General features: G+C 38.4%; 2 protein-coding genes across 7 annotated transcripts; one reads left to right on the forward strand and one right to left on the reverse strand.

Moving 5' to 3' along the window:
• Nucleotides 1–142: 142 nt before the first annotated feature.
• Nucleotides 143–8,222, reverse strand: LOC144659736 (HSPB1-associated protein 1-like). The gene is made up of 6 exons (XM_078520237.1): nt 7,835–8,222; nt 3,597–3,957; nt 2,889–2,990; nt 1,939–1,986; nt 1,669–1,728; nt 143–732 (listed from the first exon to the last, which is right to left on the reverse strand). The coding sequence occupies exons 1-6, from the start codon at nt 8,200–8,202 to the stop codon at nt 235–237; spliced, it is 1,437 nt and encodes a 478-aa protein (XP_078376363.1). The 5' UTR covers nt 8,203–8,222; the 3' UTR covers nt 143–234.
• LOC144659729 (uncharacterized) lies at nt 552–24,152 on the forward strand. 6 transcript variants are annotated; one of them, XM_078520226.1, is made up of 11 exons: nt 552–695; nt 1,289–1,380; nt 5,716–5,823; nt 6,754–6,790; nt 13,669–13,876; nt 16,597–16,858; nt 17,687–17,973; nt 18,317–18,499; nt 18,733–18,902; nt 21,786–21,998; nt 22,864–24,152. In XM_078520226.1, the coding sequence occupies exons 3-11, from the start codon at nt 5,736–5,738 to the stop codon at nt 23,111–23,113; spliced, it is 1,698 nt and encodes a 565-aa protein (XP_078376352.1). In that variant the 5' UTR covers nt 552–695; nt 1,289–1,380; nt 5,716–5,735; the 3' UTR covers nt 23,114–24,152. The 6 variants fall into 6 exon arrangements, with proteins under 6 accessions (XP_078376352.1, XP_078376353.1, XP_078376356.1 ...); XM_078520227.1 differs by lacking the exon at nt 5,716–5,823 and having other exon boundaries at nt 13,492–13,876; XM_078520230.1 differs by lacking the exon at nt 5,716–5,823.
• The last annotated feature ends 225 nt before the right edge of the window (nt 24,153–24,377 follow it).

Here is a 24,377-nt window from a genome sequence, read left to right on the forward strand (position 1 = left end):
CACTAAAACCCAGTTTAAAATTGACATCGCCTCTTAAATATTTCTACAGCCATTCCAGATTGTGCTTTATTGTGCATAGTCTTAACGACCTAGCACTTTGCAACATAGAATTAAAAGTACATAACCAAACAATAGACTGAAGTATATTAAATTAAGCATTTTATTAGAAAAAAGTTACCAAATAAATTAATTAACAATAACTTAACACAACATCAGTTATCAAACTAATTCTAACTATTCATTATTGCTCTCCTTGTCTATGCACATTCTTTTACATGGCAGATGCTTTGGATTTCTCCATTCACCAGATGACTCGGACTGCGTCAATAACTCAGAAGCTTGCTGCTCAGACTTCACTGAGTCATCTGGTTTACAACGTTTAAGGCCAGAGCATGGCCTGTCAGCATTATCTGTACACAGTGGCACTGTTTGTTTAGCCTGAGCTGGCCTGGACTCCAGTGGCAAGTCACTTGTTTGGGAAATCCCATATCTTTTGAGGACTTGATCAGTCATTGAACTAATGACCTCAGGAGTTGTTATGCAGTTTATAAGATCATCTGTAGACAGTGAAATGCTTTTATTCTTATCAGTGTCTCTTTGTTGTCTTTCCTCCAGGTTACTGGTCCATTTTGTGTCCTCACTATCAGCCATCAAAGTATCACCCATCTTCTGCTTCACAGCACTTAGTGCCTGATGTAAGTAACCCATGTTCTGTTGATATGTTCCAATTTCCTGTAAATTAAAAAGTAAGCATAAATTATGTGGATGACCCAGTGGAAATGTAACAACTATATCCCTTGTGACTGTGATTTTGTAAATTGATTATCATGATCTTTGTACTTTATGTATCAGTCAATTCCAAGCGAGATCATCCCCCCTCCCCTGGGCATTTGACCGCTACTGAGGCTCAGATAGTGGGGAATTTGATCGAACAGAAGCCTGGATGGTCGGGCATTTGACCGTCGACAAAATGTGTACTATAAAACACTAGCGATCTCTAGCGCGTGAAGTTAGTATTTGGTTACGTTAATGTAGAGTAGTTCCAACTTATCTTTTCCTATTAGAATTGGCTGATTAATAGGGCATGAGTGTCTGTTTAAACCAAGTGTTAACGAGAAAACCAACTCACAATGGGATTTCAGCCCCGACCTGTGGGGCATTTGACTGTGCAACTAGCCCACATAGTGGGGAATTCGATGAGACATTTTGATAAAAGTCAAATGCCCGGGGGTTTGCCTGGGGGGTCATGATCTCGCTTGGAATTGACTAATACATTATTTATAAACAGTTAAGTCCCTCTACAACAGCATCCCTGTGGACAGTTTACTGCCAAACCAATTGCAGATGTGGCTGTTATAGAAGCTGAGGCAATTAGTGCAGGTTTGACAATTAAATTGTTTTTAATTTATAATAATAAATATTTTTTTTTTACTTCACTAAGATTGACAGCTGTCATGAATTCCTAATTTCTCTTTGCTTGTTTAAAACCAAGTCAAGTAAACAGGTCATAAAATAAAATAAGACCTTTGCCATCTTAGGGATAAAACATGAAAAAACTTCTAAAAAAGACTTTAATAAAATAATTATAGAAATTATAATTAAAAATAGCAGCAAGAATACTGATGTAGATTTACTAAGACTACAACTAAAGGTATTAATAGGACTTACCTCAGATGGGTTCACCCACGTTACTTCAGCAGCTCCATCCTCTTTCTTCAAAGCACACACCTGACAAAGTACAGATGGGAGGATCTTATTTTTTAATTTAACCTTTAAATGCTGTGTCTCTCAGATGGAGTTGTAGGGTTCTCACAGAAAGGTTTGACATTACTTAATTTGTCCCACTTACAAGTGACTGAATATGGTTTCGCTGATTGTTTCAAAAACAGTTTAAAGATGAAAACAGATATTGATGTGCACAGTGTATTCTTTACCTACCAGTGTTCTGATCATTGCTTCCTTAACCCTTTCAATGTGATCACTTTCCTTTGTTCAACAAATCAAAATTATAAATAATTAGCTCAGAATTCATGAATAATACATGTATTTAGGATAAACAAATTTTTTGAAGTACAGCATAGTGTATACAACATTGTCCCTACTAAAGCCATTTGATTGGCAAATCACCTATGGCATGCTCTGGCGTGATGCACACTGAAGTTCCGATATTAGATATATTTGCATTGTATAAAAATAAACATCTAATTGTACCTAAAAATAATGTACCATCAAGAGGATAATAGCTTGAAAAATAAATTCATGTCAACAAAAACCAGAAAACTGCTATGAATATAAGCTAAATTCACCAACATCAAGTGTTTTAAAATAGTAGCTGATGTTATAATTAATCAGTTGATCTAAATTTGTAGCAAACTATACTGAAGAGTCAGAAACCAGTGAGTATTAAATACAATCTGGGCATGTGCTTTCAGAATCTGACAAGTAAAAACATGCACACACACAAAAGGTTTGCTTTGCTGTAGTCAACTGTGTTCAACATTACTGACAAGACACACAAATGCAATGGAAGAACAAAATAAGATGTTATTCAAATATTAATTAAAATATTTCTTAATTAATGCTTGAGATTAATGGAATGTGCAACATTCTGACCAATATACACCCTGACCCAACATTACTAACAAAATAGTTTATGGAAAAACAAAAGGTTTCCAAGAGTGATACAAATTTAATCTTTTCTTACAAATTTTAGTACACTGTGATGAGAAATATAGCAAAAGTTATCGGCTAGGAATCTTGATTTACCACCAAATTTCTATTACTAAGAACTGACAGTCAAAATGGCAGATGACAATCAGTAACGAAACTCAGGACTAGCTCACAAATTAAAGTGTATTGCATATGTCTTGACTTGTACATATACATACCAATTCAATCCATGTGTTAATGCTTATGGAAGTTTCTAATGACTCCACATAGTGCCACCATTTCTTAGGAACAAGCAAGACATCCCCAGGCTTAAGAGTTACCTACAGTGACAAAACATTAATATCAATTTGGTAAGCATACATTCTTACCTTAAAATACTAGTAACTTGTTCATACCATGCCAAGTGAAAATTTGAAAATTATAAAGATTTTTTCCTTCTACATGTATAACATGAAAGAGATTTATTTTACAGTTTATACCAGAATTCAAGGTTTTAAGTTCATTACTTTTTGTGAAGCATATAGTTATGAAAGGACTTGGAGATGTATGCACTGACCATAAGTTGCTACTTTTCAAATACAGTTGTATCATGTGAAATACAGTAGAACTTCGGTAAGTCTCACACAAGTGACCTTGCATGAAACTCCTGAATTCCTGCATACAGTAAAAATTACCAGTCCTATTAAACTAGCCTGAGTGAAGTTCAGATAACTGTATGTTGTATGCTATTTTTGGTTGCTTCTTTTCACTGAGCCTCTATTAAATAAAATAGCAGGATACTGACCACAGTTGGCACTAAATGTCTCCAACAATATTGCAAATTCATTGAACCCTGCCACAGGTTGTCAGGCCATGCTATTCATCAGAACTTATTCTCCTTATTATTGCAACAAATAACAGAAGCATAAACCTAATCATGCAAATACCTCATATCGGACAGCACTTGCAAAGGCTGGAAATCTGGTAAAATCTGGATTAGTGATGTTTACTTGACTGAATACACTGGATTCCTCGTAAGGAATTCTGGTCGGATACAAGTTGGATGTTTCACCAGGTGGAAAGAGAGTCCATTTCTTTTTGCCATAAATCTGTGCTACTAAATTACAGCCATATGTATCGACATGACAGGGAGTTGATGCTTCAGCACTTCCAATCCAGATGGTTGATTCGTCGCCACTTCTTTCAGGAAATCCAAAACAGCCCCAGTTAACAGACTGGCGTAGATGTGGGAAATCTTTGAATAATTCAGCCATGTATTTGTAATCTGCATAGCACCAAAAGTTGTGTCTGAAAATTAAACAAAATACCAGTAATATTAACTGCCTATCCATTATATGTACAGTATCATATGCTAACATTCTGGGCCCAATTATTCAAAGGGTGGATAACGCTCTATGCTGAATGAACCCCTATCTTGTGGATAAGTGTTCACAAAAGAAACCATGCTATCCACTGGCTAGCAATTTATATGGTAGATGGCATTATCCATCCTTTGAAAAACCTGGGCTTGGTGGCTATTAAAGGCAACACAATCAAATCTCTTTTTCAGTACCAAAGAGCAGAGCTGGGTGTTTGCATTATAGAGGTGAAATTTATATGAATTCTGGTCTCAGGGACCAAGTGAACTGTCTGTAATATAAAGGTGTTCATTTTATTGCCATTTTTGCATAATTGCTATTTTGCATAATTTTTGGTGCAGTTTTGTGGGAAATTTTTATTTCAACCTGCAGTATTATGGTTTTGTGAACTAACAGGTTTGCAGTTTGTGGAACTTTTTGGTAGAATTTGATGTGGCATTGCAGTTTTTGTAACTTTTTCTGTGTGGCCTTGCAGTTATTGTACCTCCTTTACCCCCCCCCCCCCCCCCCTGTGCAAGGGACATTACTTTAAAATATCTCTAAGGAGCCATGGAGACCCAAACAGCTACCTGCTTTTTGAAAATACAAAACTCCAAGACTTATATAATTAAGATATGTCTGGTGGCATCTTTGAACCTTTCAAAGAAGACTCCACACTTCAACAGGGCACCCCTGACATTTAAAACTCTTTATTGTTACACATGATGGACTCTACCAATAAACATACTTTAAAATAGTTTTAATTTCATGGAACCAAAATATCACATTTTTATCTGTTTTAATAGAAATGGCTCAGATCAATATTATTACTTGCGTAGATGTTTCTATTGGTGACTGATTATTTGACAACTTGTGGTGAGAAGAGCCAGACCTGGCTCCTTGTGTAGAATGTTTTGCAGCACACACAAAGCCTTGAAAAAATTATTAACTGTATTTACCAAATATGTTACATGCTGTCAAAATTGTTCTGGTACCCACTGTCTCAACACTTGTAGCCAATGCCTAGCTGCAAAAGTGCTACTTAACAATACAATGTTAAAGCACTTTCAACCTATAGCACACTTGTACTCTATATCAGTAAGTGTTGTGAAAATTCCTCAGCCTCCTTCTCTCCTTTTATGGTAGATGTTTCTCAATACACTTGGAGCACTCATTTGTGGTTCACAAAATTTTTAGCAGGGACTTTTCCCAAGATTTTGACATTTGTTTCAGATTGAAATTTAATTGGTTTAGAGCCAATACTTGTGTCCAATCCAACATGCAGTGTCAACATATGTGAAGCATTAGGGAGATGTGAAGCTTTTAAACACAATCAAATTGGACATGGCCCTACTCATCCTGTCCAGCCTACAGTGCTTAAAGGAGATATGTGATGTTTTAGAAAGTCATATCATACAATTAAATTAGTACTGGCAGTATGTAGTGCTGGGTGACTGACACCCTGTTGGTCCGGTGTGTAGTGCTGGGGAGATAAGCAAGGCTTTAAAAACTCACACAGTGCAAAGAGGCTTATTAATTGTCATACCAACCATAGAAAATGGTCCTCCACCCCACTCCACAGACACACATACATTTTCCAACTTTGTTTGTTCTGTATTTGTCTTCGCATGTTCTTCAATTTAACAGACAACAGAATGACTAGCCAGTTAACACTTAACAAAGACTTTAACCACATTAAACTTCACAGGCTCTATAAAAAAAGGATAGATGCATTGTTTACATCTGTCTATGATTGGTTGTGTTGAAATAACAGCTGGGAAAACCTGTTACAGTGGTCCACTCATGTACATAGCTGGCAAGTGAAATTTCTTTTTTGAAGTGTTTCTTTGGAAAATATCTGTCTACTTAGTTCCTGTGTTTTGTTCATTCTCCCTGATAATATCCTATCATGGTCAGAACCCTTCACTCCTTAAGCACTTGTACCAGAATTTATCATAAAAGGTACAGATAGCATATCACTGCTAACTACATTCTGTGTAATATATGTATTAACATGCCCTACTTCACGGCTACAACAAAAATAGGCCCCAAGGTTTTGTGGAGAGCAGGGACGGAGGACAACCGCGGGGACAACCACGGGCGGACCCAGGCCGGCCCCCCGGACCCCCCCGCGCAGAGCGCGGGAGAAGGGCGGCCGGGGAGGCCCGGGGGGGCGGGGGGGGGGCCCGCAGGGGGAGCAAACACAAAAACTGGCACACAATCAGCCAGATTTATTATTTACATAAGACTGTCATTTCATAGAGAATAATCTTCATTTAGGTTGGAAAATGACATTTGATTTATCAAAATTAGCACTGTTCAACACAAAGTGTAGTCAATTGGGTTTTTCAAAACATGAAATGACCAGAATCAACACTGAACTCTAAGTTTGCTTGAGATTATGCATCAGCACATGCAGTGATGTTTTTCTGGTAATAGTGATTGAGATACATTTGCTGAGCCTGAATATCACTGATGTTACTAGTGTTATAGGTATTTTTCAGAGTCAGTGAGGGTACATTATTTTTTGTTCTCGGATTATGTTTCATGGGTTACCTGCTTACTCTGATAATATTCTATACATGTGCAGAAAGAAGCTTAGTTTAATACCATCATCACAGTCTCAGTTATTTGATGTTATCAAGGACAGAATCTACAAGCCAAAGGAAGTTTGATTTTTTAGTGTCAAATTTACCAATGCTTTCATTTACTTATCTGATTATGCTTTCTGCTTTCTTTTGTACAGAAATATTAATTACCAAGCATGAAGTTATGAAAGCAAGGTATGTAAAAACTGTTTTCTTCTATATCCCTTTTTAAAGCAATAACCATTTGTTTGGCCATCATTGTCAAGAATGAGCAAAGAAAACCTACTTTTACTGAAATGAAAACATGAATGCATTCTCTATGAATATATTTAAGGGTTTGCCCAAAAGAGACTAAGATAGATCTGAGTTGTGGAATTTTAATTGTAATTTGTAAGATCTTGGAATCTCTGAATTCTCAAATGATATATAACAGTTCTTGCCTCTTTTTGCACTCTTTTATTGTACTCTATATTCTTTTGGAAGCATCTTATTCCCTGTCTGTTACATGCATGCTCACTGGATTCATAAAGCCTTACAAAATAGAAACTTTTAAGTTTTTAAGAAAGCTTAAAAGTTTTTTTTTTAATGCAGTGCACATAAATAGAAAATATGAATTTATATATAGACTCCTATCACAAAGCAAACACTTAGGTCGAAAATTCTGGGCTTCAGTGCTTACTCGTGGGGAACCATCTGATAACATCAGGCCTTGGCCTCAAATCATAAACACAACTAAACCAGTCACGTTCTACACAGAACTTATTCTTGAAGTGATTGATTAATGCGAGTTGGACAATAGCATTACACGACACCTGGTGAAAACACACTCAATTTGCTTGACCCTTAATGGCGTCATGCTGTCTATCTGTCCACTCCTGTAACAAGTCAGCCAACATCAATTTGCATTTGTTGTTGAAAGCCATTTCCTATACGCTAGCGGTGTTGTTGATCTCCCGCACTTGGTCAATATTTCAACGATCATTAAAATAATTAACCCAAGAGGAATCAATACACAAACCTAAAGCCGTCTTTTGGTTGTAGGTTCATTGTATTCCTGAGTGTCAGAAGATAATTTGTTTGTTTGTGTTGTATGGGCAAGGTCAAGAGCAGTCATGATTGAGATTGGACCTGTATTCCTCTATTATTATATGGCGAGACACACCCGGCCTAAAATAAACGTGCCTTCTAATTAACAGCAGGATACTAAATCATCATCTATCATAATTGGTCTTTAGTTACCTTTGGAAACGCGACAATCTTCCCGATCTTTCAATGTAGCCATTCAACCATTGAATAAACTCGCCAAAGCTCCCTTCCTCAAATTCGCAATCTGTTTCCATAATGGCTGTCTTGGAAGGAGTTTCACTCGTGGACGAGTTCGCTCTGGCGGAAAATCGAAACCTAGTTCGAAGATCACCGACTTCGGAAGCCAAAAATGCCGGTGTCCATTGCGAACACGTCCATTGCCTAGCTGCTCCATCAAAAACTGCAGGTTCTGTGCGGTTTAAAATATAGATTCGAAGTTTTTCAGGGTTAGAAATCAGTGAAATTCTCTCCACTTCGCGATGATGAGTTTTGTTTACATTCAAACCACATTTGTCCGCCATGTTGAAATGACGTCACGTCACGGTTATTCCGCTGTACAATAAGAACCACGGAATATTGCACATACCGGAAGTAATGACACCGGAAACGGGGGCATCCAGTAACATAGCGTCACGCACGTACAGTGATTTCGTAAAAGAAATATTTGAACAGCTACCGTCACGATGAAAGCTGTTTACTTTATTTTTTCAGAAAACAAATCCTTTTTTTTAAACCTGGCGCTTTCCTTTTGTACTTGTCTCTATGGATGTTTTTCTTTTATGAGATTTTGGAATGAAGGAGTCTTGGAATGTAAGTCATATTGTTGACATTGTTAGGCCGAAGACAATTGAATTTCCAACCTGAATACGGTACGTGCTGTTTGCCTTATCCAGATAATTCCGCTGAAAGAATTAAGACTTGAAATACAAGCATTCTATCATGGACAAAAATATCCGTAGTGTTTTTTCGCGTATTGGTGTTGAAATGTCAAAAATGTTTCAAGAACAGCAAGACTTCACACAACCACACAGGAAAACCGTCAAACACGATGTCACTATCAGTGGTTGAGTATCTTGCGAAAAACGACAGAATGCGAAGCACGCTGTTTAAGGCAAAGATTAATACATGTATCTAGATATATCTCACAAATATGTTTGCCATGGTATTTCAAACTCTGAATCCTCTCGGGATACTTGAATTATCAAGATAAGAAGAAATATCAGCTTGCAGAGGCATCTGTCCTCTATACTCTAGCCGGGTTACTTTCTCCTTTTTTGGCGAGTGTCAACAAAAAAAGAATACATATTTAGCTTTTTACAGCCGTATCGATGTGTGTACCTGTCGGCAGAAAGGTCGAGAGATCAAGAGTAGCTCCACTTATGATATTTTTAATCCGATTGACAATCGTAAGTGAAAATCCTCGAGTTTCAATTTCACCCGCGTCTGACGATCTGTTTACCTGCGTAATTTCGGATCACAATTTGTGCGGAGAGCTCGCAAACGCCCATCCCGACTGCACGGGATCAGTTCCTCGTGGCGGGGGTTCCACGAGGGACGGGCGCGGTGAGGAATGAAGTCGGCGGGATGAAGTTCTTGATGAGTGGATTAAAACCATATAACATACCAACAGCGGAATACAACTAATCCTTTCACTGGCATCAGTTATTAGATTAAAACCATATCCAATGCAATGTGAAATGACAAAACACAGATTCTCAGTCATTCTGCGAATGCTGAGTGACAATATGGGATCGGATCCGGAACACGAGAAACAAGTAACAAAGACTGTGTTCTTTTTCTTATATCGCTGATTTTTTTTTACTCTTTGAAATCCAACTTTGCTAGCTTTTTTATTGACTTGTGCTGCATCCAATTTTAGTTTTGAAAACAACTGCAATAATTAGCAAAGAGTGGAATACACATTTGCAACAGCGTGGAAGAGGGTTATTTTTTTTTTTACTGCATGACAAGAAGTCGGCAAATTAGCGGGGGCACCGGCATCCTGATAGCCGGATTTTTTAATTATCCACATCTTGAACTACGTGCTACCAAGGGAATGTAGAGAGCGAAACCCTTGAGGCTCCATGAAGAGTCGAAAATTTATTTAGTTATGCTTTACGTGAAAGCGAATTGTTTTTATCCAGTACTGGAAGTAAAAAAAACTTGTACACTATAAGAGAAAACAATTCGTTTGATAAGCACTTTGTAGTGTACAAAAAGTTTCTTTCGATAAAAAACTTTTCTGCTCCTTCACTTACTTCAAGGATAAGGGACATAAAGACGAATTTTTTAAAAGGCTTAACATAGCTATTTTCGCAGAACTTTCCAACAAATATTTTCCAATGTTGGATGAATTTCCGAGTACGTTGCCCAGAGAAAGTCAAATATATCAGTACTGTATTGGCAAAAATGTTGATTTAGTTAGAAATCGAACACAGTGAAGACCTTATGATAATGTTTTTCCATGTGGAAACCGACCCGTTGAATTTGGTACGGGAAAGTGCAATGCTGCTCCGCCTATAAAAACAAGCAGTGTTTGTGAAAGTCGTACGTGTGGTTTTCTTAACAAACCGGTGAATATTCTCTGCACATATTTCATATTTTGATACCAAAGTCAACCGCTGTAATGGGTATATATTTAATGAGATCGGACATGAACACCATATTCAACGCAAATCAGTTCTTAAAATAAAGATAAGCGGATACTACATGCGATCACGTGCGCCCTTGTATCATCTCAGTAAGACAGCAGAACTCTGAAGTTGTTGTCATAGCTTTTTGTCTTTCTTCAAACAATTAAAAAACTTGATTAACTGGTGTTTACAGTTGCGTTGACTTTCGTTTTAGCTTCATCGCACGATCTGCTGGCAAGGAAGTCGTCACATTGGGGTGTGTCTTATATCTTTTCCGTTTGAGCTTCTCGAGATTAACCGCTTCGCTAAACCTTTGATTATCATCGGAAGTCCCGCGCGGAGAGCGTGGCAGCAGACTAAAACGCGTGGATGAAGCCACGCTAAAACGATGAAAGTTTTTTGCCTGAAGAGAGGCATGCTTGTAAATGAATCATTTCAAATGATAGATATTCTGTCGGACTTTTTATAGAAGCAAGGCTCTTTGAACGCCGCAGGCAACTTCTCCATTTAATCATTCTTTCACGATTAATTGTGGTTTCCATGGTTTTGGACGAGTGTTTGGAAAAGGCAAAGAGTGCAATCAAGCCATCTTTTTGTTTCTTTCTCTCACCTGACGATTAAATAAAGAACAAAATATCGGCCAAGCTAAGAAAAGAATAATCATATTTTGATGTGTTTTATCAGCACCAGCCTGAAGCTCGGTGATTGGTGGTATATTGTTATCATGTAGCTTTGCATATGAGTTCACAACCTTTCAGATGTTTGATTTTCAGTGTTTTATTTTCACTCGAGAAGCTTCGCAAGAGTATTAGATTGCTAAGTGCTTTCGTTCTGTTGATAAAGACCTGCTATTCATATTCAAAACGGGCTTGTGTAACTTGTCGTGATAATCGCCTTTACCTTGTTTCTCTTTCTTTTTAATTAGAAAAAGGACCGTCTTTAGTATTTGTGTGATGATACATCTCAAACACTTTTTAGTGGGCAGCAGTTTCCTACTTCGCCGGGAAACAAGCTCAAAACAAAGTACTTGAAACTTGATGGTCGGAAGGCGAATGGTAAGGCGTGTTTGACGAAGCCATTTGGCAGCTGTGCAGACCAATATCACCAAAAGTCTCAATAAGTTGGTGCTCGTATTGCTAATGTCCGACTCCCTGAGGTCGGCCATTAGTCATCTCAATAGCCAGCATCATTACGCATTTATCAAATGGATGACGTCACGTGATTTGCGTTAAATATTAATAGAACGTGCCGCGTTTGCGCTTATTTCTCAAGACCGGACCGAGTGATGTATAACACAATTATAGCCATGTTTACAATACTAACGAGCGAGCTTTTTAGATGCAAATTCTCGATGGCTTTGTCTGCATCCTACATGGCACAGCAGTTGCGTTGTTTTGAACATCATTTGAGGGCGTGTAGTGTCCGTTTTGGAGGCCAGTTTATCAACTGTGCGACCAGTCTGACACGTCATTTGCATATTTGGCTTAGCCACCCTGAAAACAGGGTTCTGCATATAAAAGGATTTAACCCTCACATTTCAATGATAATACCATTGTTCCCAGCCGAGCCCACGACTCAATGCCATGTTTAATTTCACAAATTATTTCCTCTCTCTTTCTTTTCAATGGCGGCCATCTACCCGTTTTCGTGACAAAAGCTCAAGCGAAAGGCTGCAAGCGCAGCTGCCCCCATGGTGGAAAGCGAAACCACGTGAGAGCTTCATTGGCTGCGATGCTAGTAGAGGTGTACACCGGCGGTTTTGGTGGCGAGCGAGTCGGTTTAGCTAATTGATGCAATATGTCATTGGTCGGCCAGCTAACTCAAGGCAAATTTCCACGAACACTGTTCCAATATAACGAGTGACAACGTCGAGGGAAGTAATTAAAATTTCACTTTTCATTTATTAGCTGAACAAAGAACAAAACCACAATGGAAGGCCCGTCAGCTGCGTGATTGGCTCAGGTGTTTTTGAGCGAATCATGAAAGACAAATTCGCTTTCTGTTTGCAAAGAAAATTTTTTCCTCGCTAGAACTAGATGTTCGAAGTGAACGCGTGCGGACTTGCTTTAGCGCGCGCGAATCGCTCAAGCTTTCAGCTGAGCAACATCGCAAGTGCGGTTAGAAACTTTTGTCAAGAATATTGGAAAGAATTTTTCAATTGTAAGGGCCTTGAGGCGAAAAGGTGGTTATATTGTCATTTACATTCGTTTTCAACCATTGGCGCAATATTCATTTCTTTCGTTTTTGTGAGTTCTTTCTTTGCCGAGCTGACTCACTCTCTCTCTCTTACGATGTTTCCTAGAATAACGATTTGCGTGGATTCGGATTTGTGTATGTTTGACGTCATCGATGGTTTCTGCTCGGTTCTGTTCTGTGTACTGCACTCCAGTGCTTTGCCACATTTAACATGTAAATTTGACCCTGAACCCAATCGAAAGAGAAATTAAATGTTTCAGCGTCCTTCTTTCAAAGTCTAATAAAGGATTGCTCAAATAAACAGCAATTTTGACCAGAAGGAACATACATGACAAACCACTGAAGCTCAGAGGCGCTGCTTCGTTGCGTCGCAACCAACGAAAGCGTTACTCCGAATAACCACACCAAATTACCCGTTTGAGTTGAGTTAAAACCGAGAACTATTAATTTCTGCCTCTAAACAGCCCTGTCTCGCGTTCAGCTACAGCCAGCGTTTGACTGTGTCTCGAAACATGAGGGAAATTAAATAAATTATAAAGGGATTATGTTTCGGGGCGAATGTCACAGATATGTTGCCCACTCCGGTAATCTTCTCAACTCGAGTTCTTTCTCGATTCAACAAGAAGATTGTGACGCCAATCAGCAGGCCCTAAAGGTCAATGGTTCTCCACGCTGTAGTGCTCTGTTCCGCTAGCTATAGTCCCTTGTTCCGCTAGCTTTTGCGTTCTATTTTCCCTTTCGTGGAGATAGTTGTGATAATTATGTTTTATTACGAACACCAGCCCAGCTACCAAGAATTCTAAACACGCGCCGGCCACGCTGATTGGTTCGGAACATGTCATGTCCGATGTGAGCATGCGTAATGCGACGGGAAATGCACGTGTCAAAAGAATATATAAAAACAACAAAGCTTCCTTCTTAGTCTTAGAGATATTGTGTCATTAGCAGGGAGGTATCCTTTATGTTTTTCTATTTATCTAGAGCTTTTATGTCGGCCGCAGTCATTTGGGTCCCTTCGTAAGTGTGGTCCGTTGAGAATAGAATGCCATCAAGCATGTTGGACTCAAATCTTTGTCCACCTAAAGCGAAAAAATTCGCCCATAGTTGCCGAAACGCCAGCTCTGGGAGGTTTACTTACTGCGTACCGCCTCTACATAGATTATCAACCAACACAAGGATATTTCAGCCCGAGGAAATGGAGTCTAGGATTATTTTGCCGCCATCGTTGTTGACTCATTTAAGCGAGGAGGTTCTTGTTCTTATTTTGGAGTATTTGGACTTCAGGAGTCTTGTAATGTTGGGCAAAACTTGCCGACTTTTTCACCGACTGTGCCTCTCGAATCTCATATGGCGTCATCGATGCAGGGTGAGTGGTATTTTTGAATTATTTTGTTAGTGTCGACGAAGCGAGTCATTGTTTTAGTATTTATCTCGTTTCGTTTCGAGTTTCTTTGCAATTCTGCCATGTTACTTTGGCCCTTTTCGATCAAGCAAGAGAACGCCACCCCTACCTCATGAGTATGAGAAATTCTCGCTTTGGTACAAGTCCTTCACTTCGCCCGTTTATAGAACGGAAGATCTTTGTTCGGAGGCTTAATTTCGAGGCTTTTCAGCAAATTTTCAGTAGGGAAATACACAGAAAATGATATATCAGAGTGTTGGGGTGCCGTTCTCCTTTCTCCTTTGTTTTATTCGCCCAGAAGTACGCAGCGAAACGCTTGAGTTTTTCATTTCCGATTTCCAAATGCCATGCGGTAGTTGTACCCGTTCGGGCAGAATATCTGACAGAAAGGCGGCCTTTCTTCGTCTAAATTTTACGGAATTCTACAATACAAGCACTACTGAGAAAGGAATGTTTCTATTTTTATTGCTTTGTCGCTACGTTTGTGATATTTTGTAGAATTCGTGCGTTATAAACATTCGAGTAACGAAGAGGGCAAGTGCTTTCATTAAGGTCTAATATATTATTCAAGATATGAAAGCTGCCAAGAAATTCGAGCTTTATTTCTCTTGGATATTTTTCTTTCAAGCCTAAGGGTAAATAAAACGATAGAATCTGTCGACTGGAGGAGCGAGAAAGGCTGTCGGAGCGATCAAACTGCCTGAACCTATTCATCGCCTGGCATATCCGGGTTGGGAGGAAAGAGGGTGTTTCTATTCGTCGGCGTGCCTCGTTTCATGTAATGTTGGTGGGTTATTGAAATGGTAATGAAGAGATCGATTTCACTGAACCCAAGTGGTTGGTGTTGAATAGTCGGCTTGTGTTGAATACTGCGAGAGAATAGTTGTGTTCTTGTGATACTTTATCGCGCGTTTGTCATTGCTCGGACTTGGCACTCTACCCTTCTCCCGTTTCAACTCTAATCAATTCACTTTCGCTCCCGACACATTGGCTTGGGACTTTCAGTGCCTTTTGTAAACACAGTGTTGATTTTGCATGGTACAAGAGCTTGTCCAAGTGGTGAAATATGCACAGCTTTTTTGAACAAGAGGACATGAATAAATAAATTGAGGCTTTTTGAAAGGAAATTTACGCGATATTATCGGCAACCGGAATCGATTGTTTTGTGTTGCTCTGGCCAGGCCTATAGCAGCTGCACCATGTTTGGCCACCGAAATACATCTACTGTTTCTTTCTTTAAATTCCCTGCTTGTCGCTAATTGTAGATAATTTTTTTTCCTCTAAAGGAAGGAGGTAATTTTCTTATTTATCTTATAAGCAATCTTTCTCTTCATAATCTATATTTTGTTTGCAACGAAAAGAAACGCTTCTATCATGCAACCGTTTTCAGTTCATTAGGGGTTTTCCCAAAGGCTATTATTGACTTACTGCGCTTTCAGTGGCTGAAAATTCCAATTTTTCGACTGAACAAGACACAAGTTATTTTAGGTTCAAGGGAAACTAACAGAGAATCTAGGAGAAAATCAAGCTTTTGATGGAAAGACCTACAAAGTTCAGAGCAAATCCAAGTAACGTTTTTGTACAGTGGCATAACAAAATTGTACCACTGTTATATTTTCTGGGCATCATGCTGAATCAGTGGCTGTATTAGGATATTAATTCTTTTTCCTTTGGCATAGTTTTCCATTCATCACAAAAAATTATTCTAGACCAAAATATCATGCAAGTTGAATATCTTTAATTTTGTTCCCCCAAAATTCTTTTAAGGAGAATGTAGGATTTCATCAGTATTCATTTTTAGTTTGTAACATAGCCTAAAAGTACTAAATTATTTAATTTCTTCAGGATTGATGTTCAGCTTTAAAACAGGCATTAGACATGATTATTGAATATTTTTCTAAGTTTGGGTAGTGAATGTTGTTACTACTAATAACCCATGGTATGTACTAGAAACAATTTTCAGTTTTGACAATACTGATTTTTTTTTTCCTGCCACATATACAATCAGTTAAATTCTATGATGTTAGGAGTACATAGGAAGGATCCTAAATAACATCATGGGTAGACTTTTTACAGCAAATGAAAAGTGATGTGTTTTTCTCTTTCTGCTTGTCTTGCATTGCAAATTTTTGTGGGATTAAATTATGTGGTTATCATTAAGCTGTGAGTATTTCATTCATGCCGTTACTCCTTTAGATATTCAGGTGTGTTCTCTTGCTACATGTGTGTTTTCTATGATACACAACAGCACAACTGTTCACCTTGAGTATACGTGTGTGTCAGCTCACTTCTGTTCCTGTCTAAGCAAATTATGTCAATTTTTTATCATTATTTTTCTAAGAGCAGAATTTGTTTGAGCTGCCCCAGGCAGACTAATCCTATGTAGAAGAGCCCCATTGAACCTGTCAATCAACCATCAATCTGGTTTCCAGAATGGGACCTATCACCGTGAGCAGATTCTATCTGGAAGCCATGGCAGTGCTTCTTGACAATCACATTTAACCTTTATTCAAGTTTTTCTCAGCTCTTTTTCCATATTTATGTGTGGTTTGGCATGTCTTGGAATCTTGTTAGCCTGATTGTTTTAATGTCATATCTGTCATTTATTATCATGAAGTCATTAACAGCTTACCAGAAGATTAGTCTTGTTTGGTCTTGACTGTGGATTTATTTCTTCCTTTCAGGTGGATTTTGGTCTCAAAACAAGATGGCCGGAGTATACTTACATTTACCTCTATGAAATGTTCTACAAAGCTGAAGTACTTAAGAATGATCATAATTTTTTCAGACCAGTCAGTCAACTTAAGACATCTGTTATAGTTTGGTATCTGTTGAACCCTGTTCCTCCTTCTCAAAGTGTAAGCCATTTAACGGCAAGCCAAGCAAAGTCTATATGGGGATTGACAGATGATGAACTAGAGTCAAATTACCATGAATCTGATAGAGGTAAGTTTTCATTGTTGTATAAACTTGTGCCTGAAATAGCAGTCAATTCTTATAGGGCTGCTGTGCGTGTAATAACACGTCTGTCTCAAAAACAGACAGAGTTGTTTGAGTATGTATCAGGGCCCAGTTGTTCAAAGGGTAGATAACGCTATCCACCTGATAAGCTGTAAATCGCCATGGGTAACTGTTAACAAAACATTCTGCGCTATCCACCATATAGTGATTTATCTGGTGGTTAGCGTTAACCATATTTTGAACAACTGGGGCCAGGTGCACAATGTGATCTAGGTCAAATGAAACTGTGTGTAGTATGAGCACACCATCTGATGCTGTTCAAGGATGCTAGATTCCATGTATCATTACTCTGAAAAGTTCTACATATCTTGATCACTGTATCTACTGCATGTAGCTACTGAGTGGTAGTACTGTAAGAAGTGGTTATGTGGCCAGTAATAAAGGAATAAAGACTTTGGTTTTTACTTAAATGCAATAGGTAATGGACAGAGATTGAGGTTTGGCCAGGCCAGAAATTTGCCATCCACTGAATTCCTTACAAATGTGTTTCTATGAATCTTGTTGCCTGCCTGAGAAAGTTATTAGAACCGATTTTTGATGAATCCTTCTGGTGCAGAAGTTACTATGCATGCATTGTTGTGTGCAAAAATGAAGCACAGAGTGACAGGAACATTAAATTTGATTTCTCTCTAACTGAATGGTCCCTGTGTAAATAAACAGGCAATTGAACTGCTAACTGTCAGGACTTATTTTCCCATGTGCAAAGTCAATAAAGTTTGTTCCTGATGTAATTGTCTTTGTTTTCCTTTGCAGACAGAGACATGCAAGAAGACTATCCTTCTAATTACTATGAATGGACTAGTTTATACAAACTTTTTGTTAGAAAACACGGTGGAATTAGGCAAATGCAGACTTATGTTCTTAAGCGATGCCTGAGAAATCGGCAAGCTCTTGAGGAACACTTTCAACTTTCTTTACACTCTTCACGGCAACAGAAATGGTATCAATTTTTAGAGGACAGGGATGCTGGAAATCGAAAGGCACTAAAAGCATTGACAGAACACATGCCAAGAGTAACTCACAGCTACATGTTACACCAGGTATGCGCTATGAACTTTGAAATCTGTTGTCTCTGATGTACAAGTTTGGTTAATTTATTTGTGGTGTTAATTTAATTTGAGTTGATTCTTTTTCCAGTGCTTACTGTTCGATTTGATTGAAAAAAACAAACAATATAAAATGAACGTTGTCCACCTAAATTTTTTCTTTGAGTGAGATATGTGTAGCTGTTTAACTTTACTCTTTAGAAGTGAGATAAGAAGTGAGTTTGTCCTGGAGACTTCAAAAGTTTTATAAAAATTCAGTCACCTAGTAGGTATGTCCCTTTGATAATGTCTACTGTGTTAATGGTGCTAATTACTTGTTCCTTTGCATGTTTACCAGATCACAGCAATGTACATAGATGGTCATCTCAAAGGTGGTTTCCAAACTGTTGAAGCATATGCTGGTTTTTGTGGTTACTTCAAGAACTGGTTGGATACCAAGAGTATCAAGCTCAGTGTGCCGCGGCAAGGTGAAATGGTGGCTGAGGATTACAGAGCGTGCCTTGAGTATGTCAATAGCGAAGTAAGTGAACGTTTAACAAATCAGAATATTGTGGCACCACAACCAATTTTGCTTTGAGAGTTATGTGATGTTGTTGTTGCTTCACTAGTTGAAAACCAGGTCTCTTTCCAGGATCTTTTTTTTTAAATGTTGTTATGACATTTCAATCTGTGTACACTTGCACTAGGTGCTAGATAGTTCTTTTGTTCAGTTTATTTACACTATTAACTGAAAAATACTGACACTTTTCACAGCTTGCAAGACATGCAGAAGAGATTGAGTTGACTGTAAATGATTTTATGAGCAAAGCAAAGCCGTACATTGAAAGACTCCATGAAGTCTGGATGTGGCAAAACCAGAATGACACGGCTTACAGAAAGGAACACAGGCCGTCTTCTGTTGTGAGGCGGCACAAATGTTACAGGTAAATAATAATTGATCACCCAATTCATTCTTCTATAAAAGCAACTCAGAAAGTAAGCATCTCAGCTGTGCGACACAGTGAAATTAGCACAATCAACTTGTTGTTCCTCTATGTCGCCTGGCAACAAATTAGTATTTTAAATTAGCAACATGTGTTGGTTGGTTTTGCTCTTCCTGGGGTTCTCTCTGGTTTGACTGGTTTGGCTGTAGTGCATTTACATGTACTTGAACAAGGAAATCTAAGTTGCTGGTCAGATTTCGATCAATCTGTCTGTAACATTTCTGTGTGAAAGTACGAAAATAGTGTTCTTGCAATGGAAAATGTTTGTTATCTACTACTAAAGCCAATACATGAAAAGCTTTGAATTGTAATATCTTATTAGTTCAAAACGTTCTGTTATTCTTGCATTTATGAGAGTATCCATGGTGTGCTGTTTTGATCAAGGAGTGTTAGATCGTGGCCATACCTTAGTTTATATATTTGGAAAGAAAGGCACTTTGTTGAGTCGAGAGCAGTATCTTGTTGTTTTTGAAATAACGAGGAAACCACTAGACTGTGACTACAGCTTCCTTTCATCGCACATAGCTTTCAGTGGCGCACCAGTAATAAACAGCTTTATTTGAAGGCAAGAAAACCTCCTGTTTTCTTGTTTTATCCAAATAACAGTTTTGTTGGCTGTCAGGCTGTAAATGAACGTTATAAGTTCCAATATTCTGTTCAAAATGTAAAATTGTTGTTCTCGTTTATAATAGTTACAAATTGAAAAATATTTTATGTCTGGCTTGTTCAATAATGATATTGGAATCTGAATAAGTACGCTCAACCTAAAAAAAACCACAGCCATAAAACTTTGGAGACAAAAATAGCAGAACAGATAACTTCTTTAGCAAGCGTATTTTCCTTCTTTTAGCATATATCACAATCTGGTTTAGCTATGTGAAGTTCATTGTGGAACATTGCCTGTGGCTAGTAACAGTATTGGGCCTCTCGGGACGCCATATTCACTGACCAATCCAACTTATTCACCACCGTCAAAACAATTTGATGGCTTTTTTATTGCATTTGAGCAATGTTGGCACAGCTGGAGTGCAAATTGAATTTTCAAGAGATTAGGCAGCTCATTTTTACCCAATAACATTCCATTGTGGATTGTCAAAAGTGAAAACTCATGTGCAAGACAAATACAGCCATACTGTTCACTTTTTGTTAGTCTGCGAACAGGCTTCGTTGTAGGGTATAGGGTGGAAAGACAGCGCCTGTTCGCGGGCTAATTTCTTGTTCACCAAAATACTTGTGTTGAAAATTCCTTGGGTGACAAAGAAGGGCTGTTGTGTCTAGTGAATTTGAATATAACATGGCTATTTCAGCCAGCCGCTGTCAGCAATAAAGACCGCAAACAGCAACAGTGTTTCTAAAATGGTGCTGATGTTCACGGTATTGAGATTGTGTCGTTTGTATTTTAATTAATGAGCCACTTGAAGCAACGTGGAGGCGTTCTTTATGTTTATTCACAAGGCATATAAGTGCTTCAACTCAATAGCTTTTAGTTCTGAGCATAACACTTCACTTTACGTTTTTCCAGTAGTTTCGTTAGTTAGAAGGAAGTTGACACCAGAACTTAGCTGACACCTGTTCAGGGGCCGCCTACCATGTCTTGATTTTCATTCAATTGCTCGTGAAACCTTTTCTCAGTAAGTCGGCTAGTTTAGTAATCTATAGCACCTGCCGTAAATGTTACTGTTGTGTTCTTCACGCTGAATTTTTTCGTTGAGATCAAGTGGTTTCGCGGTATTCCGTCAGTATCGAGCCTTCGCACATAATCAACAAACACTTAGACTTATATTGCCCTAGTGGGTGAGTTGTTCGTCACTTAAACGTATTTGCTTTCGGTCGTGTGCTAAACAACGAGTATCACAAAACCCGTCCAAGCGCCTTCTCGAGTGCTTAGCACTTGAACATTTTAATGATCCCCGATATTTGAACTTCTGACAATAATCGAGTCATAATTAGCGATATTACATCTGTATAATAAAGCCACAAGCCCAACATCGCCATCAGACCGCCATACCTTGCATTGACATAACACTGAATCGCCCCGAGCTACGTAAACTATATTAGTCTGAAAGCATTGAGCTAAGTGTTATGGTGACAAGAACCGCATTCCCGGCAGATTAAGTGAACTCGATAAATAACCATTCAGTTTCTTCATTCAAGTAGAACGTCTTTTTATCAATGCCGATTCTTTAATATTAAAACGTAACAACGCTATAAGTCCTTATCTGAATAGTTCGATATTAGCGAGAGTAGGATTAAAAAATGTTTTCCTCATCACGTCCTCACTGCGTACGCTGTCATGTTTCAAATATTTGAGGGATAAAATGTTGTTCTTTATAAACTTTTCAGCTAGGTTTCACTGACTTTGATTTCAAACTTAACGCCTGCCCAGTCATAATAGATTAGTCTGGCGATATTTCAAGCTTCTAAGTGCGAAAAACTACAGGGGCAAAATAGAAAACAGAGAAAAATGATTTTCTTAAAGAATTGAAAATCAGGATAGCAATAACGGACTGAATCTTTCATCGCTATGAGGTTTACGTTAATAACAACTCTTTAGACAAACAGGAATGATATCGGATGAGAACTATGCTATGTCGTCAAGGAAATGAAACTACTGCGTCAGTTGTCTATTCCTATTTCATACAAGCCAAACACCGTTTTCTCAAGCTTTTGTCGTAAATACAGCATAAAAATTCTGTTTTTATCTCCGAGGAGCTTTCGTTTGAGAGCTTTTCGAAAATTTTCGCATAAACCTCACTCAGTTGTACTTCATGTAAACAAACTTTAAATGTGCTCACAGCTTTATTTACTTCCGTTTTCTCTCAGGGAATTTCTGGAGAAAGGCAACCTGGAGGACTTCACACGGCTCAAGATGTACTTTGAAAGAAAGGAGATTGTTGTGGCCTGGTTCAAGGAAAACAGTTGGTTACATACACTTCTTGGAGATTTCGTCATGAGACCCCTGAGACCTGCGTGTTTATCATCAGAACTATCTTCCTCTCACTTCTCTTCCGATTGCGTGTCCAACTTGGTTCAAAGGTAAGGATTTAAAACACGTTTTCCTTCAGATTACGTGTGGAGTGGGCGAAGGAAATTAAAAACACGTGTTATAGCGCGAGGCAGACGCGTCCCGCGCGTGATGAGCTGCGCGACCGCCTTTTGCCTAACTTTTTAAACTTGGTCTGTTGTTGTTTTTATCTTCTGTAAAGAAACTGTGTGCTGTTGATTTGGTTTTGAAAACGCGTGTGTATCTTGGTTATGTGTAAGGTTTAATGGTTTCAAGACAGACGCCCAACTTCTTTTCACGAACTTCGCGCAAAATCAACAGCCAGAATAATAAAACGAAAATAACAATGGCTTTGTTTAGACGTCTAGTTTAATAATTTTTTCCAGTACCCGTGGATTCAAAGACCCTTAGCCATGCGACACGAAAATGGCCTTAACCAATGAAAATTAACCCTAACCCGCAACTAAAGAGAGGTGTACATTCCTTTGGCTGATTAGATTGACACCACGCCTGTTGTTTTAATTTCTTACCAAATTATTCAGGATATTGGTCACAGCTAAGTCCGGGAATATACAGTTAGATTAGAGATTTGTTGCATTCGTTTTAGCTATGGTTGTTCCAAATAATCCCCCATTATACTGAGTGAAACTCAAGTACAAACTATGGAAATAAATTCTATCATTGCCTGTGGGTTTCATTATTTACACCGCCACTAAACTTGTGGTTTCCTTCTCAGACTGTGGTCCTGCACCGCCAGGGTTATGATTTGCTCCTTGCCGCCTTGCATTGTTAGTAACCTTTGTAAAAAATAGAAGCCTTTGTTAATCTTTTTGCGCGCTCTTTTCATTATGTTGTCGTTTTGTCTTCTCTGATAGCAAATTCCTTCTTTTGTTCCAGGTTTTTGGAAACTGGCTACCGGTCAGACTTCAACAAGATCCGAATGAAGCTGTCAGAAATGGGCACGCTTCAACTACAGAACCTCGTGCGAAAATCTCGTCAGCTGCGGGATTCCATTCAGCAGGATGTCATGAAGGACGACTGTGTTTATGTCAGCGACTACGAAGACAGGAATCTTATGAACTTTTTTGGCAGAGACCCGTTCACAGAATACGGGCGACGGAGAATAGAAGTGGTCACGCTAGATTAATTAGATAGCAAACTAAAAACGATTAAGGGTTTTCATGTTCTAGTCCTTATCTTGATTCAGTCTAACTATTCAAGTCTTTTACTTCTTGCCTAGCGAGCGTAAAAACCATACACCATGCATTCGCTTTTGATCTAAAGTTGATCTTTCTGTGGTATTTTCACCGCTTTTGCGGTATTTCCTTTCGCTAAATCGCGGTTTCGTTCATGCCCAGTCGTGTATGATATATTTGTTGTTTTGATCTTTTCGTTAAAACTCATCTTATGAAATGAAAGTTACTACACGCAATGAACAATCTTAACTCAGGACACTTGCTAAAGACGTTCACCAAAATCTGCCTTGACTGAAAACTTCTAAATACCTTTTCCTCTGTTCGTAATTGTATGTATATTTAGGTTCAAAGTTTACGAAGGTTTTTTGTTACAGCTAAGTGAATTATTTATTATTTGAAGTATTTCGAGCTTATTTTGTACAGTCTTGTCAGCCCGAGAAAAGAAAAAAAATAGAAAAGAGAGAGAAGTTTTCAAAGCTTAGCATTAAACAAGCCATATTTCGCTAATCAGCTGCTGTATATAAAGGACGTCAAAATTAACACGGGGGGAGGGGGGAGGGAGTCGTCCTGTAGACCATTCCTAGGAATTCTTTGATATGGCTTACAGTGGGTTCTATCGCAAAGTGCGGCTTTGTATACTACTTGTCTCGTTAATTTTGTACGAAATATTTTTACATGGAGTTAATATTTTCGGAAGACGTGTAAAATAGAATATTTAAGCTTATTGTAATTTGTTGAGAACTTCCGTCCAGTTTTCAAGAAAAAATATGAAAGAAAGAGAAGAATTGTTTTTGTCGACCAACTGTTGGTCATGTTAATGTGAAAAAGAACCATACGATTTATTTATTATCCAAAGGAATATTTAGTGAAAATTATCTAATTGACCATATCTCATGAAGCTTTAGATTGTCATCAGTTATTTACTGCACAGCGCCAATACCTCTTCAAAATGAGAGCAAAATGCATGATTAAAATTCAATACATTGACAATGTTGTTGAGTAATTTGTTAGACTGCAGTATGAGTGATTGTTGAATTTGTTCGTGTTTGGATCGGACCAAGAGGGAGAAGGGCGTTATCGTTGCTTGGTCTGGCCGATCCACACACAAGCATAATTATTCAGTGATTTGGTCGCGCTCGCCAAGAAATACGCGGTGGTACGTTGTGTATGTTGAAGATACGAAGGGACATTTACACACAAACCTCCTGCTGTAAC

The sequence above is a fragment of the Oculina patagonica genome, chromosome 7 (genome assembly GCF_052425735.1).
Source record: "Oculina patagonica isolate OP01 chromosome 7, crgOcupat, whole genome shotgun sequence".
Taxonomy (NCBI): Eukaryota; Metazoa; Cnidaria; class Anthozoa; order Scleractinia; family Oculinidae; genus Oculina; species Oculina patagonica.

Coding starts and splice junctions, on each gene's coding strand:
- LOC144659729 (XM_078520225.1), top strand. CDS start 6,642: ATGTTATCAAGGACAGAATCTACAAGCCAAAGGAAGTTTGATTTTTTA. Junction 17,974..18,316: donor ACAGCTACATGTTACACCAG/GTATGCGCTATG, acceptor CATGTTTACCAG/ATCACAGCAATGTACATAGA. Junction 18,903..21,785: donor AGGCGGCACAAATGTTACAG/GTAAATAATAAT, acceptor GTTTTCTCTCAG/GGAATTTCTGGAGAAAGGCA.
- LOC144659736 (XM_078520237.1), bottom strand. CDS start 8,202: ATGGCGGACAAATGTGGTTTGAATGTAAACAAAACTCATCATCGCGAA. Junction 3,958..7,834: donor AGATTGTCGCGTTTCCAAAG/GTAACTAAAGAC, acceptor TTTAATTTTCAG/ACACAACTTTTGGTGCTATG. Junction 1,729..1,938: donor AAGCAATGATCAGAACACTG/GTAGGTAAAGAA, acceptor GTACTTTGTCAG/GTGTGTGCTTTGAAGAAAGA.